Source organism: Sciurus carolinensis, chromosome 17 (assembly GCF_902686445.1).
Source record: "Sciurus carolinensis chromosome 17, mSciCar1.2, whole genome shotgun sequence".
Taxonomy (NCBI): domain Eukaryota; kingdom Metazoa; phylum Chordata; class Mammalia; order Rodentia; family Sciuridae; genus Sciurus; species Sciurus carolinensis.
Genome location: NC_062229.1, coordinates 54,530,754 through 54,547,850, shown reverse-complemented (window position 1 = coordinate 54,547,850; position 17,097 = coordinate 54,530,754). Strand labels below are relative to the sequence as shown.

General features: G+C 43.6%; 1 protein-coding gene across 2 annotated transcripts in view; it reads left to right on the top strand.

Annotated features, from left to right (window-relative positions):
- Cacna2d3 (calcium voltage-gated channel auxiliary subunit alpha2delta 3) overlaps positions 1–17,097 on the top strand; it is an 885,854-nt gene that overhangs the window by 435,599 nt on the left and 433,158 nt on the right. For both annotated transcript variants that reach the window (XM_047531971.1, XM_047531972.1), the window contains exon 10: positions 10,797–10,886. In XM_047531971.1, coding sequence (XP_047387927.1) covers positions 10,797–10,886 — 90 coding nt within the window. The remainder of the gene's footprint in view (positions 1–10,796; positions 10,887–17,097) is intronic.

The window sequence follows — 17,097 nt, the reverse complement described above, 5'->3', positions numbered from 1 at the left end:
TGGACTGATCTTTATTGTGACAAACAGCAGTAAACAGATGAAGACTAGCTAGTATTTATCCCAATCTCCTCTATAAGTCATTTACAGTGCTAGGGATCAAACCCAGGGCCTTATGCTTGCTAGGCAGGTGCTCTGCTACCGAGCCACATCCCCAGCCAAGTGGTTTGTCAGATAACTAAACAGTGTAAGAGTGAAGCTTCTTCTTTTTTTTTTTAATAATTTTTTCATCTAATCAATGAAGAATGGTGATAGAATTAAAATGCCACCCTGTCACAGTCTCTAATGAATTAATGAGTCTAGGCATCAGGCATCAGTGGCTGCCTTCCACGCAGGGAGACCACCAAGACACTTGTCTGAGGAAATGATGGTACCATGAGTGACATTCAATCCCAAATAAATAAATGGTCCAACTGGAATCTGATCAAGATGCTAAATCTAACAGTCTGTTAAATGACACTTCAGGAATGCAATCAGTAAACTATGGACTCTGGGATATTCTCCATGACCAACGATCTGATTTATTCAACAACAACAACAAAATTGTAGGAGAAATAATGGAGGAAGTAACCCTAGAATAGGAATCCTCTCTTAAATGATCACAGCATTAAGACCTCATTGGATCCTAGTTCAAACTATGTGATGCTGACTGTTACTAAATAACTTGTGTATTATAGTCTTGTTAGTCTTTTTATTTCAGACACACATATTCACATATTATAGTGAAATATTTATAGATGAAATCATATAATGTATATGATGTGTATCAAAATAAACTAGATAGGGGTATATTAGTTATCTATTGTTGTGGTACATATTACTCCCAAATTTAATAGTTCAAAACAATGAAAATGTATTATCAGATAGTCTCAGGGGTCAGGGACCCAGGAGTAGCTCATCTGCTTTGTTCTGGCTCAGGGTCTCTCATAAGGTTGCATCAAGATGTTGGCTGGGGTTCCAGTCTTCTGAAGGTTGGTTGTAATGGAAGCTCCATTTCTAAGTTCATTCATATGGCTATGGCAAGAGAGTTCAGTTCCTTGGTAGCCATTTGTTGTAATCTTCAGTTTCTCATTCCATAGGTAGCACCAAAGGGCTATTCTCAACAAAGCATTTCTTCTGCCCCAGAATGAATTATCCAACAGGGATCACAAGACCAAGCAGGATGGAAGTCATAGTGTCACTTACAACCTAATCTTGCAAGTGGAATACTGTCTCGTCTGCTGTATTCTCTAGGTCACAGGGACCCACCCTGATGTAACCTGTGAGGAGCTTCCACCAGGGTCTGGATACTAGGAGGTGAGAGTCATTGGAGGCCGTCTAGAAGGCTAGCTACCATGGGGAGATAGAAATAGAAGGTGGTGAAATATTGATGGAACAAGAGGGTCATGAGTTGGTAGTTCACATTTTCTGTTATAAAAGGTTTCTGGGGATCAAGTTTGTATTTTAAAGTCAGAATGCTTGGACTTAAGTTCCAGCTCTGCCAGTTACTAGCTTTGAGATCTACTCAAGGACTGTGATGGGTTTCCTCATTCATAAAAAGAGGGTCATAAGAGCAGCAGCCTTATCTCTTGGGATCATTGTGAGGCTTGAAGGAGATCCAGCTCATGAGTGCTCAGAGCTGGGACTGGTGTGCAGAGAACACCCAATAAATATTAGTTGTCGACAGCATCATCTTCTCTTCTGTCTTGGATACTCTGCTGGGCTTCAACCCATCCCAGGACCACCTGTTTTCTAGAAGTCCCTTTCTTTATTTCATAGGCTTATTTTTTATTTTCTCTACAATTTGCTTCTTACTTGGCCCTTTACTCTGTGCAGCTTCAGGTTGCTGTAGTGTTCAGCCTGCCTCGGTGAGGAAGTACGTTTGGCCATGACTTTGACCTCTGACCTTTACCAGTGCAGACACTCTGAGAATGTGGACTGTGCCCCTGAATTCTGTGTGTCCCCAAGAAACTGCTTATAAGTTGACTGATCTTATTGTCCAGCATCCTATCTCCTTTCTCATCCCCGTGAAATTCTTCTATCCTTAGAAAACCCACTTGGTGAAGTTTGGGTGAGACTCTTCCCCAGTTCTTGAACTGTCACCTTAGGTTCTGAAAAGAAGAGCACACGATTCAGGCTTGGATACCTCAGGGGTCCCATTCTCAGGCTACCTGAGAGGCTCAGATAGCTGAGCTCATCAGAGTGTTTCTAGGAACTTTCTGTTAGTAATATTGCTTAAGTTGGTCATATCTGGAGTTGCCAGATTTTCACAAAACACATGAACAAGACATGCAGTTAACTTTGAGTTTTAGATAAACAGTAGATACAGAATTATTTTTTGATACATTAGATGTGGTATTATCTGAAATTTGAAATTAATTGAGCATTCCATATTTTATCTGGATGTCATAGCTTTTGCACGGACAGGCAAAAACTAGGAGAATATGAGATGGGTCACATGGGTGGGAAAGAGCCTGCTGCAGAATGAAACCAAGGGAAGCCAGAAGATGGACTGGGGACTCAGTCCAATGACTGCTCTCCTGCACTTTCCATGATATCAGCTGGTCACTTTCCTTCTGTATGGAAAGTTGTCAGGGAGGAAGGGGAGCCGTGTTTGTTGTTCCTTTTTAGAATTTTGATTTGGAGACAAAAAGACTCACTCAAAATGCAGTGCCAGAAGTCATTGTGAACCATGAGTGCCTTACTAATGAGATCTTGTGCTTACTGGGTGCTAGCTATATGCTCACTCTGCATTAAGTATTTTGCATCACCTCATTAAATGCCCACAGTAGTTCTGTGTGTATACATAAGGAAATTACTGATCCAATCATTTACCTTCTGTGAAGTGGCTGGACTATTTTTCTTACACATATATACTATGATGTTCACTGTAGTAATGGTTGAAAAAAAAAAAAAAGTCCTGGGAACCTAAATATTGCTCAGTGAGGGCCTCGGATAATCAATGTTGCTATGTCCCTAAAAAGTGCAGTGCCCTACACTCTATTGGTTTATTGGCAGACTTGAATGAGAATGGAAGGAATTGAGAATTTAAGTTTAATACTCTTATGTAATTAAGTTTGACAAAACAGAGAGATCATTGAAACAAACACATTTTAATTGAATATAAGTTTTGTAAAGCGATGCAAATCTTCCAAGTGATCATACCCCAAAAACTCTTAATTTAATTGTCTCCTGGGGTCACTTGTCTGTGCCAAAAATGCCCCAGAAGTGAACGTTGCCACTGTTCAAGAGCCGAGTGTGGCCCCAGGAGTGGGTCTTCGCATTCACCCACCTGCTGTGCGGGCAGCAGCTCTGAGTCTGGTGCAGAGGATGTTCAGCGTGACTGCAAGGGACAGTTCCGTGAGGATGAGTCCGCTGGCGTCCGCGGAGCCGCATCTGCTTCGCATTCTCCCTGGATGTTGACTATAACCACATTGCTTCAGAGCGGAGGCATCCATGGAGCTTGGCACCGGGTTTGGAATGAACTGAAACTCTGACTTCTGTCAGCCCTCGCACACCACAGCTGATGAAAGCATTCTTCCTCTGAGAAAACGAATTCAAATCAAATCACGGTTTTCACAAAGTTGATGAAGGATGAACTTGGGCCTTGGGAAATGTCAGAAAGACAGGAAGGGCTGGGTCTGTTTCTTACACACACACCACTGCACCTTGCTGAAACAAAGCAGGTGCCGCTGTCCGGGAATCCTATGGGGTGTGGTTTTCCTCCATCTCTTGAAGGTTCACAGGGCCTGGATCCTGAGGTGCTCTTCTAAGTACATGTGACCACATAGGGAGGAAAATGAGTTCATGAAACACTGCAGTCTTGCTCCAGACATTGTTGTTAGCATGTTCCACTTAGCAGTTTCTTGGAAATGTGGACTGCTTAGGTAGGGTGCCGTTCCACTTTGGATAGTTCCCAGTTGTACAGAATCGCCAATTCTGAGCTCACCATCATCTTGCATGGGATAATTAGTGTTTTTGCCATCGAAATGAAGTTGGAGCTAATCTGATGTACCTGTTATGAAATAACGTTCATTGTTCACATCCAGGAGAACTATCTTGTCTCTAATTTGGCACTGCCATTAAACAGCTGCTACCTTCAGACACTTCAATTTGTTATACACAATGGAAAGGAGAAATGGGGAATGGCTTCTACATGGTTCTATCAGTGTCTGCCTTTTCTCCCCCAAATTGAAAACAGCTGGGCCTGCCTCTCTCCTACCAGCTTTCTTGGGCCTTCTGTTTTCAACTTTGAGAAACACCATGTCCCCACTGGAATCAAGTGGCATTCTGATTTATGGGAGCCTGGGCTTGGAGGTGACCACTGCACGAGTTGGTGCCTTTCTGGTACAATGTGCAGGGCCTGACATCCCGGAAGCAGTTGCCAAGAAAAGGCTGAAATATTCAGCCTAGGGATTTCACAGGCTAAATGGGAGCATGGGGAAATCATGGTTGGGGTCGTGGGGTGTTTTGTCAGACAAAGAGCCTGTATTGACATTAAATTATCTCACAGCGTTAGTGACTGAGTCAGATTGGAAGACAGGTGTGGGTACCCTCTGGGTCTCTGATGAGTGGATTTTTCAGTTTGGTCTTGGATTGCAGAGTTATCAGGAGGCTGACTTGGAAATCTCACTGAGGAGTTTGGCATGAGATAGATGCTGCTCATCTACATGGCCTGATGTGACTCATGGAAACCATATCCCTCTTTTAGGAGAAGGCAGGTACCATGTCTGTTACCGTTTAGCTCTGATGGAGCTGGAAATTAGAGAGGCTGTGCAGTGCTTTCTTACTTATAATGCCTTAATTTTAGTTTGTCAATAAACGCGTCGTACCTTGTGCCACCTGACAGTCACAGTGCCCAGTTATTCTCTGGAGTCAAGTGCATTTGAGGATCACCTTCCCTGGAGCTGCCCACTGGAAGTTGGTGTTCTTGGGGCATTACACATGCTGCATGTGAACGGGGCAGTGAAGACAGTGAAGGCACAGGTGACTGTATCTTCACTGATCATAGATTTGCTCCATTGTTCTACTGGGCTTCTGTTACAGATTGCACAAACAAAAATAAAATTATTAAGAATTTCAAAACAGCAGCAGCAGGGCTTGGAAGTGGCCTGGGGTCCATCTCAGCATGGGACCCTGGATCACTGAATAGGTCACATACTCATGAAATCAGCCCTGGACAGCATCAGGGTTTTGCTGTGTGCTGCACTTTCTCAGGGACAGGGAGAGCTGTGTCCATGTGTGTTAAGGGGCCCAGTTGCTCAGGGATGTAGATAGGGGGCTTGGTACTTTGAAACCCACCCTGCTTCGTACTTGCTGTGTGATTTCACCAGACTGAGTCTCCTTTAGCCTATGTATAAAATAGGGCCATAACAGTACCTTCCTTTTAGAGGTGTTAGGAGGACTGGGTGAAATACCACATTGAAAACACATAGTGCCAGGGTTGGTTGGTGCTGGAGGACTTGGTGAGGCAATTTCAGAAACCTTCTCATGACCAAGTTGCTGCCATAACCCTAACGGGTATGAATTTCATACCTAAGGTCTGCAGTTCTTGAGTGACCCTGAGGGGTATCACTGATAGGTGGTCATTAGCCCTCATCCCCCCCAAATCTGTCTGTACCCCTTCCCCCAGCTAGGAACACTGGCCTTCAGGGCTCTGGGGACAGGGGATTGTTTTGTCTCCTAATGTCCACTTTGGACTTGACTCCCCTGTGCTGGATTGGGAGGACTCAGACATTTATTATAATCACATAGGAAGAAAACGTGAGCGCTATTGTCGCAGAGAGAGCGATCAGTGTAATTCGACTAAATCAAATGCTGGTGGAAGGAGAGATGACTTCCCTGGGATCCTGCGCTGGCCTGGATGTGGCGACTGTTTGGCAGAGATAAGCGGGGTCTGCGGTGCCCGCTGGCGCCTGGGCAGGGGCAGCGGCAGAGCATGCGGGTTCATCTCTCCAGGCATTAAGCTGCACTAATTGCTTTGGAAGCAAGGCCTTTCCTGGGCAGCAGCATATGCTGCACGAGTCGCCTGGAGCAAAGATAAAAAGCCAAGCTCCTCTTCTGTTATTGAAGTTTCATCATAAAATGGAACTGTCACCATTTCCAGTAGAGGCTGTTTATTTTAATTCAGGAAAATAGTGAAAACTGGTCCCCTTTTGGTGCACCATCATTGGGCAGCTCCTGCTCAGCAGTCCGGAGCCTTTCGTCCTGAGCCGGCCTCTGGAGGACACTCTGGGCCCAGAGTCTGTGCAGTCTGCCTTGTTCCCATCCACTTAGACAATCTCACCCTTGAAGGGCAAAAGGCAAAAGAAGGGCCAAAGAAGACATTTTCCAAGGTGTGTTTGATTGTATAGTTGCACATCAGGAAGTTGACATAGATGTTTAAAGGAAAAAAAAAAAGCTTTTAGGTGTTTTTGTTTTGTTTTTTTTTTAATTTAAAAATCCCGAAGACAATTCCTCCCTCCCACCTCCTTTCCCTCTTGTGGAAGGCTTGAAAACTTTTTAACCCATGATGTCTCATCATCCCATATTTGGAACACCTAAAACAACACGAGCAGCAAACACCCCATTTATGATAACTTTGAAGTAAACATTTATGTTTTTAGAGTTCTCTTATTTTGAGAAAAGTAATAGGTACATGATGAGTGGTAATATTAATATTATTGACAGCATTAAGGTTATGAATGATAAATTTTACTAAATTCTAGGCGATGACTGATGACCTATTTTAATGCACCTGTATCAATTTCACTGATGGATTTGCAGATTGAAAACTTGGAGCTTAGTGAGTTAATGAACTTGGAGATACTCTTGTATGATACCATGTGTGTATGAAGAAGTTTCAGGCAATGATACAGGTTGAGAAAATAGCCAGTGAGCGTGGAGATGGGACCATAGCAGCCTCACAAAGGAGATAGGTGATATTACCTGGGCAGAGTCCCCGTCCACAAAACCCAACTTCCCCTCTAATCCCTTCTGTATGTATCAAATGGGACCCTAAATGAATAAGCTGAAGATGACTAGTGCACGGCCACCTTCACTTTCTCCGTGGTGACTACTCAGTTGCTGCTGTGATGCCAACTTCCTTTTCTGCCATGAACCCTGGGGGAGTCTTTTCTTTCAGTGACTGTGAAATGAAAACAGCCTCATCTTCCTCTTTCACTACAGTTCTCTCTCATGATGGCTTTTTTCTGCTCCATACCCTGTGGTTAAGAGGGAAACGGTGCAGACAAGGGAGGTGTCTCCTTCAGGCTCCAGAGAGGCAGAGCAGGAATGGGAATCTTGTCCTGCCTGCAGCTCAGAGGCCCTGGCTCTGGCTCCTCCACCCCCACAGTGCTGCTGTCCACCCCCACTCCCCAGGGCAAAATCCAGGTTGGAGCTCATGCTACTTGCCTCAGGGCTCAGTGCATAGATGGTATAGTCAGGACTAGAACTCAGTTCCTGACTGCTAGCTTTGTTTCTTTCTTTTTTTTAGAACTCCAGGGTCTGTCTGCCAGTTGCTTATTTACAACAATGATAATATGTTGGTGTTAAATATAATGATTTATTTTTTTTGTACTGGGGATTGAACCCAGGGGCATTTACCCACTGACCCAAATCCCTAACCCCAAAATATTTTATTTTGAGATAGGGTCTCACTGAATTGCTTAGGGTCTTGCTAAATTGCTGAGGCTGGCTTTGAACTTGTGATCCTCCTGCCTCAGCCTCCTGAGCTGCTGAAAATACAACCATGTCTGAATCTTACAGTGGCAACAACTGGAGGTAGAGAAGAAATCACTAGTGAGGAGGAAGATGCAGGGCAGTCAGCAGCTGCCTTCCTTTGCATCCAGACACTGCCCTTGGGGTGCACATGGCTAGGATTCACCTTCAGCACCATCACAGATCACTCCTTACTGTGGGCAGCCAAAGCAGTGACCACTAAGCCATTAGGCACATGAGCACTGAGAGCCTGTTGTGCATGAAGCATGAAGTGCCTTGCTTTGGCTGGCACAGGCCCACAGTAAGCCACACAGTGCCAAGGCAGTGAACAAGAAGGGGAGCAGGGTGCAGAGGTGAGATGATGAGGATCGTTTTAATATGGGAATATGGGGAGGCTCACCAGAGATGGTGTCTGGCCATCCAGGATCTTCCTGATGGTTTAGATAACCATAGGGATCTTTTCAATTAAGAGGCCTAAATCCAGCTAAAATTGATTAAGCAAAACAACAAATTGACTGATTCACTTGCCTGAAGAGGAAGAGGATTCACTTGCAGAGATCCTTTCATTACGAGGACCAAATCCGGCTAAAATTGGTTAGGCAAAAGAGAAAACTTACTGATTTGCTCTCCTGAAGAGGCTAGGCATGCCTGGATGGAGGGACTCAGGTCATGTCATTAAGATCCCACCTTGGCTCTTGCACTGTGGGCTCTGCTATCCTTGACTGTCACCTTTATCTAGGTGACCTCTTCCTGTGCAGTGAGCCGGTGATTGCTGGCACCCAGGCTTCCTCCCTGACTTCTCAGCAATTCAGCTGGAAAGAGAGGGTTTTCCTCCCACATTCCAACAGAAAGTCCAGAGATTGGGTCAATGTCCTTGTGTGACTGTGGCCCCTAGGGTAGAATTCACAGATTGGACAGGCCTGATAAATGGACCCACCCATTCATGTGGAACTGTATAAATCATGGGGGACAGAAGGAAAATTAGAAGAAAGGGAATGGATACCAGACAGGCAAAAATCACACATATCCACTAGGCATAAGCCTTAATCCTTCCTCTGACTCACCATTAGTCACTGGCGTGGTGAGGAGGGATGACTAATTTGACTCTTACATCTTTGGGTCAGTGGTATTCAGTAGGACTTTCTGCAATGATGGTGTTGTTTTTTCACCTGCACTGTCCAGTGCAATATCCTCTGGTCACATGTGGCCGTGACCACTTGAAATATGGCCAGTGCTATTAGGAAACAGAATTTTTAATGTAGGGTAATTGTACCTAAATTTAAATGTAAATAGCTCTAGCTGGCTCATGGCTTCCATATTGGACAGAGCAGCTCTTGGTGGAAGTCACATTGTGGGAAATAGTTCTCTGGAAGGCAAGAACTGGTTTTGCGTTGAAGAGTGGGCTGAGGGTTACAGTGCAGTCCAAAAGACCAGACTGTTGGTTTGGTTTAGGTTATGGAGAAGGAGCAAAGGGAGATTAAACTTGAAGGAGAGAAGAAAGACAAAGAAACAAGGAGAGTCTGCCATCTTTAATATCATTTAGAAGCCCTTAACTTGAGGAAATAATTTTTTCCACCTAATGTATGGCCCAGATTTGTACCAGGAAGAAAAAGAATCAACTAATCTTGCCATAAGAGCAAATTAAGGGGAACACCATGATCTGTTGTTCCATTTGACTCTTAAGTGTCCAACAATTTAAGTCACCATTGCCTAAAATGGCATGGAATGCACAGCTACGTGTGGATTAAAAAAAAAAAAAATTAAATGTAGTGTTGTTAAAAAAAAAATACATCCAGGGTAACTTTGTGTGACTGAACATGACTAAGTTATAGAAATGACATCAAATGAGTAGAAGGAGTTGGAGAGGCAAAGCCAGGCCATAGTGATGTGGACCTCAGGCCAGTTAAAGACCAGACTCTTGGCAACTCACGTGGTGGACATTTCATGTGTCCCACTCCACGTAGAGCTTCATACTTACTTTCTTTTGTGCCTTTTAAGTCTCCAGCTGAGGCTGGGTTTCTGTAAAGTCAACATAGCCAGAGGGACTATAGCCTCTGGAGGAAGCTCAGTCCCCTTCTTTCTTTTTCTTTCTCTTTCTTTCCTTCTTTCTTTCTTTCTCTCTCTCTCTCTCTCTCTCTCTCTCTCTCTCTCTCTCTCTCTCTCTCTTTCTTTCTTTCTTTCTTTCTTTCTTTCTTTTTTGTACTGGGAATTAAACCTAGGGGCGCTTAACCACTGAGTCACATCCCCACCCCTTTTTCAGATTTTATTTAGAGACAGGATCTCACAGAGTTGGCTAGGGCTTCGTTAAGCTGCTGAGGCTGGCTTTGAACTCATGATCTTCCTGAGCCACAAGGATTACAGGCGTGGGCCACTGTGCCCAGCCTCAGTCCTGCTTCTGGATTTCTAGCCTGTGTCTCCCTTGCTATAATTAACAGTCCTCATGTTCTGATGCACTCTGTGTCCTTCCTCTTTATCTGTATCTGTTAAGCACTCTGTGTGTATCAGCTTTGTGGTAGACCTAGGTGACAGAGTAATGCCCTGCTTAAGGAACTTCATGGTGTTGAGTGGGGATGGAGTTTAATCAGACAATTGCACACCTGGAGTGCTAAGTGCAAGGTGAATCTGCAATATAGGGTGGCAGCATGGGGTCACAAAGGAAGCATTTTAAGGGGTGAGTGATCTGGGGACGCTTCCTGGGCAGGAAGCAGGTGATGGCCATACTGAAACCACAGAAGTAAGTGAGAGAGAGAGCTTGGCAGGGGAGCCAGCAGATGGGCTGAGAGTGAGGTCCCCGTGGAGAGGGAGCATGTGTCAGGTTCTAAAGTGGTCAGGAGTGGGGCAAGAGTCCCAGGAGATGAAACTGGAGAGGTAAGTAGGAAATTCAGATGAATTTCACAGGATTCCATGTTTTCCCTAAACTATAATCAAAGCTAAAACTTGAACATTAAAGGTAAATTTTATATCCAATGCATTCTTATGTTTTGAATGTAGAAGGAAAAAACGGTTCTGGCTGTGTGGGTCTGAGTGTTATTGGTCTTGCTGTGACATGTGCCTGTCCACTCAAGGCTGGCATTTCATGTGACAGGATGGACACTAATGGCTTTTCTTCCTTGTTGTTTCAGCACTTCAGGGAGCATCTGGACAAGCTTTTTGCCAAAGGAATTGGAATGCTGGATATAGCTCTGAACGAGGCCTTCAACATTCTCAGCGATGTAAGCTCCTCTTTGATTGACTTTTCTCATCTCTGAAAGAATAACTGTGTTTCACTGTTACTGTAAGCCCCGGGGGGCATTCTGAGTGTAAACGGGCACACACGTAGTGACATCCTCAGCAGGGGCTGAGCCGGAGCTCGAGGACCAACCAGAGGTTATTCAGACCCGTTGGCAGCTAGAATCCAGGTAACTGTGCAGGGAAGGCTGGTGCCATTTTGCAGGTGAGCAAAATGAGGCTCAGGGTGGGTGAGTCTCTCACTTGGTGTTACACAGCTTGTGTGTGTGTGACAGGTAATTACAAATGACTTCCAAACTCAGGTTTCTCATATTCAGCTTTCTGGGCCTCTCAAGTCAGTGACTGGTCCTAATTTCTAGTCTCTCACCCACAACTCTGTTGGCACAAGGAAGGCCAGTTTCACCTCCACCCTGAGCAAGTGTCATGACTGCAGAGGAAAAGAGAAACATGAGAAAGGTAGGTGCCACATCAGTTCCTCAGTGTAAACCCAAGGCTGTTCCCTCTCACCTTCCCCCAAGCTGCTGTGGGCTACAGGTGATTCATATTTATGTATTGGTCTGTGTTTGGACAGGACATCTCTGTAAAGAACATATTAATAGTTTAGAACATAGCTGGACCAGGCAGAGGGCTAGGCTACCCCTTTAAATTCTGGTTTGAGTTCTGGGCAGATGCCTTCTTGGGGGTTGAGAGCTCTGAATCTTGGCAGACTCTTTGCACATAGTAATATTGAAAAATCTTGTCACAATTTGAAAGTTCACTCAATTTTTATCTCAAAAACTTAGTGACCAGAGCAGGGGGAGTTTACTCTGAGCTGGAGGCTCTCTTTTTGGAAGTCCTTCTTGTGATGGAGGAGTGGGTCTGCCCTCAGTGATGGGGGAGTGGGTTGGAGATTATGTGTGGATAAGCTTGTGACCTCTGGGGTCAGGCTGGCTGAGCTGAGAGGCCAGACTTCCAGTGTGACCTTGAGAAAATGATTCTCAGTCTCATCCTTATTTTCCACAAGTGTAGAAAGGGGACAGGATTAGACTCAGCACTGACCACAGGAATTGTGAGGCCCGCTGTTAAATGAAAACACAGGAACCCTTGTTCACAAGTTTTAAGAAAGTGACAGCAGAGTGCTTTATCAAGTGTGGAGGCATGGGGGCTGTACCACGGGCAATCGTGCGCATTGCACACCGGCGAAGCCCATCCTGGGAGACCCTTTCCAGGGAGGTTGAGAGTTTGGTGTGACAACGTCATACCTGGCCGCTTTTAGCAGTGTTGTGTGGGCAGGGTGTGCAGTCACAGTGACAGGAGAGAGGAGGCAACCGCTACTCTCATTGGCTCTAGCCACAGCGCCCACTCCAGGCTCGACTCTCATTGGTTCTAGACGCAGTTCCCACCCAGCCTGGACTCTCATTGGCTCTAGACACAGTGGCCACTCCAGGCTCGACTCTCATTGGTTCTAGACGCAGTTCCCACCCAGCCTGGACTCTCATTGGCTCTAGACACAGCTCCACTCCCAGGTGTCTTACTCCCCACCCACGTCTTTAGGAATATTTGCTTTCCTAACACGCCCTCTCTTTACCTTGATCTCTTTTCTTTGTCCATCCCTTCCATTCCTCATTTGTGCTTTTGGACACTTCTAAGCCAGTGACATACCCAGGTGAATGCTGGCCTGCCAAGATCTCCACTTGAGGGCAAGGCAGGAGATGCCTTCCCTCCTCTTGGTGATTAAGGGTGCACTCCCACGTATTAAAGGTCTTGAGAAGTTCTGTAGGCAACAGACCCTACAAAAAAGTATTTAAACCAGTACTCACTCATAGTGGCTCAGGAACACTATATACTTATCATAAACTCAGTTTTAACACCTGGTAGAAGCCATGGCTCACTGAGCACCTTTCAGGGTAGGGTATGCCATCTCTGTATCTCTAAGATGTTACAGTCACACTCCTGCAGAGACTACATAGACCCTAGAAACCACTAATATGGAATGAATTTTTTTTTTTTTTTCCTCAAATCCTTGTGAGGGAAGAAGTGCTTTTGAACAGGGAAACCTTCTCCATATCTATCTGCTCTGCCTTCATGTGTAAAAAACCCATGTGGAGTCTGACATATCAGAAACCCAGATGGGCTGAGCCGTAAATTCAGGACAGCAAGAAACCTGGGCATCAATAAAGGTTATAAAAGATTCCTCTTGAGATGGGTTGGCAGCTGGCACCATGTTCTTCTGAGAGCACATTGATCCCAGGGAGAGAAACATTTCCATGCCATCTCTTGCCATTGGGCTTTTAATAGTCAAATTCTTCAACAAACATGGGGATGGTTAATCTCCCATGAAAATGACACTTTATCTATTTTCCACTTCATCAGTGTGACCTTTAAGTGATGTAACTCTCTTCCTGTGTATTATGTCTGCCTCTGCACGCCAACATGAAATTAAAAAAGGAAAAAGCTATTTTTCAAAACATGCACATCTGCACGCGCGTGCACACACACCCAAACACACACACACACACACACACACACACACACACACACGCGCGCGCGCGCGCGCGCGCACACATACTACACACAGAATTGCTATTGTGACTGTGGCTGGGTCTTAGAATGGTTCAGAGGTTACGATAATTAAATGGAGTTAATTCTGTCTTACAATTGCCTACATTTCAGTTTTGGTATTTGCTCACAAGACTTAAAGGCTTGCAGTTGTTGATACCAGTGGCTTTGAAAGGAGCATTCAAATAAACTTCTAAGCCCCTTCCAGCTATTGATCTCCTCTGCATTCATTAGATGCTGTAAGAACACAGAGCCAGTTTGCTAAAAGCAGTTAGCTTCTACCTTGTCATGTGACAACTGCAATTATCTTTTTTGGCGATGAATGTGATCTTTGCAGTGATTACCTTTTAAAAATTTTTCTTAGCCAATTAAATAAAATTCGTTGACATTTCAAAGACTGTTAATCACAACCAAATGCTCTAAATGTCAGGATGCATTGAAATTTTCACTGCTAACCGATGAATCACTGAGCTAATTGTAGTTCATCATCAGGCCCTTGTCATTGTTATTATTATGGAAAACACTTTCATCACTCTCGCTATTCAATAAAAAAAAAAAGAAGTTCTAGACAAATATGAAGAGAAGAGATATTACTCATCAAAGCATTTGAATTTAATTGCATTCTTCAAAATTCTCCAACTACAGATTGCAGCAGAAAATACCAGGGGCCCGCCAGAGAGGAGAGTAATGTTTTTAAGTAAATAGCTCCTGGCAGTCCCTTTCTTCCATTCTGCATTATTCAGATATCTTCATTTCCCTCTCTTCCTTTCCTGTTGTTTGGGAAAGTTTTTCCAGAATGTTTTCAGATGAGTTGTATGAACGACAGCCCAAGGGCATCCTGATTTTCATTCCCTCCGAAGCGTCTGTAACCTGGAGCGTACATCACTTCTATTCAGTGGCTTGCTGTGGGCTTATTCACTGCTGCAAAGACTGTGTGAAGTGGAGCCTCCCCACACATTTCCAGAACAATCTATTCAGAAGGCCAGGCTACAAGGTGGCTTTTTCTGACTGCAATAAGAAATAAAATGCATTACCCTGAGAATCTTCATGGGGAAGGAAAGTGGGATATTTATTGATACTTTGAAGTCTGGTTGAAGGTGGATCTTGGGGTGTGGAGAGGAGGGCAGAGGCTTGATTAGGATCCAGTAAGAATTGTAATAATATTGTTGAGGATTGGTGGACACAGGAAGATTTTGAGTTTAGGGATTCAAGGAGTCTCAGGGTGTAAATTGTTTTTGCTGCTTTCTGTCCAAGAGTTGATTCATTTCTCAGGAACCTCCTGCAATAAACAATACAGTTATTTGCAACTTTTATCTTCCAGGGAAGAGCTTTGTGGAATAGTAAGCCATAGTGATAATGACAGTAGAATGGAAGTCACGGGCCAGCTTTGTCATGTGATGGCTTTGGTTTTTTTTTTTTTTTTTTTTTTTTTTTTTTTCTTTCTTTTTTTCTTTCTTTTCTTTCTTTTTTTTTTATTTATTTATTTTTTTTACGTTTACATAGGGTAATGATGTTTATTATATTTTTCCCCTCCCCCCACCCCTCCCACCCCTCCCACCCCTCCCACCCCTCTTTTCCCTCTACACAGTCCTTCTTTCCTTCATTCTTACTGCTCTCCTTAGCCTAACTCTAAACCTAACCCTAAACCTAATGCTAGCCCCTCCCACCCCCCATTATATGTCCTCATCCGCTTATCAGCGAGATCATTTGTCCTTTAGTTTTTTGAGATTGGCTTATCTCACTTAGCATGATATTCTCCAATTTCGACCATTTGCCTACAAATGCCATAATTTTATCATTCTTCATTGCGGAGTAATATTCCATTGTATAAATATGCCACAGTTTCTTTATCCATTCATCAACTGAAGGGCATCTAGGTTGGTTCCACAATCTGGCTATGGTGAATTGAGCAGCAATGAACATTGATGTGGCTGTATCTCTGTAGTATGCTGATTTTAAGTCCTTTGGGTATAGGCCAAGGAGTGGGATAGCTGGGTCAAATGGTGTTTCCATTCCAAGCTTTCTGAGGAATCTCCACACTGCTTTCCAGAGTGGTTGCACTAATTTGCAACCCCACCAGCAATGTATGAGTGTTCCTTTTTCACCACATCCTCGCCAACACCTATTGTTGCTTGTATTCTTGATAATCGCCATTCTAATTGGGGTGAGATGAAATCTTAGGGTGGTTTTGATTTGCATTTCCCTTATTACTAGGGATGTTGAACATTTTTTCATATATCTGGTGATTACTTGTACATCTTCTTCTGTGAAGTGTCTGTTCATTTCCTTAGCCCATTTGTTGATTGGATTATTTGTATTCTTCGTGTAGAGTTTTTTGAGTTCTTTATAGATTCTGGAAATTAGCGCTCTATCTGAGGTATGGTTGGCAAAGATATTCTCCCACTCTGTAGGCTCTCTCTTCACATTTCTGATAGTTTCCTTTGCTGAGAGAAAGCTTTTTAGTTTGAATCTATCCCAGTTGTTTATTCTTGCTTTTATTTCTTGTGCTATGGGAGTCCTGTTAAGGAAATCTGATCCTGAGCCAACAAGTTGAAGATTTGGACCTACTTTTTCTTCTATAAGATGCAGGGTCTCTGGTCTGATTCCGAGGTCCTTGATCCATTTTGAGTTGAGTTTTGTGTAGGGTGAGAGATAGGGGTTTAGTTTCATTCTATTGCATATAGTTTTCCAGTTTTCCCAGCACCATTTGTTGAAGAGGCTATCTTTTCTCCATTGCATATTGTTGGAACCTTTGTCTAGTATGAGAAAATTGTATTTATTTGGGTTTGTGTCCATGTCCTCTATTCTGTACCATTGATCTACCTGTCTATTTTGGTACCAATACCATGCCGTTTTTGTTACTATTGCTTTGTAGTAGAGTTGAAGATCTGGTATTGCAATACCCCCTGCTTCGCTCTTGCTACTGAGGATTGCTTTAGCTATTCTAGGTTTTTTATTCTTCCAGATGAATTTCATAATTGCTTGCTCTATTTCTGCGAGGTACATCATTGGGATTTTAATTGGAATTGCATTGAATCTGTATAGAACTTTAGGTAGTATAGCCATTTTGACGATATTAATTCTGCCTATCCAGGAACATGGGAGATCTTTCCATCTTCTAAGGTTTTCTTGAATTTCTTTCTTTAGTGTTCTGTAGTTCTCATTGTAGAGGTCTTTCACCTCTTTTGTGAGATTGATTCCCAAGTATTTTATTTTTTTTGATGCTATTGTGAATGGAGTAGTTTTCCTAATTTCTCTTTCTGAAGATTCATCACTTATGTATAAAAATGCATTGGATTTATGAGCATTGATCTTGTAACCTGCTACTTTACTGAATTCACTTATGAGTTCTAAAAGTTTTCTGGTGGAATTTCCAGGTTCCTCTAAATATATAATCATGTCATCAGCGAACAGGGATAGTTTGAGTTCTTCTTTTCCTATTCGTATCCCTTTAATTTCTTTGGTTTGTCTGATTGCTCTGGCTAGAGTCTCAAGGACGATGTTGAATAGAAGCGGTGAAAGAGGGCATCCCTGCCTTGTTTCAGTTTTTAGGGGGAACGCTTTCAGTTTTTCACCATTTAGAATGATATTAGCCATGGGCTTAGCGTAGATGGCCTTTATAATGTTTAGGAATGTTCCCATTACCCCAATTTTTTC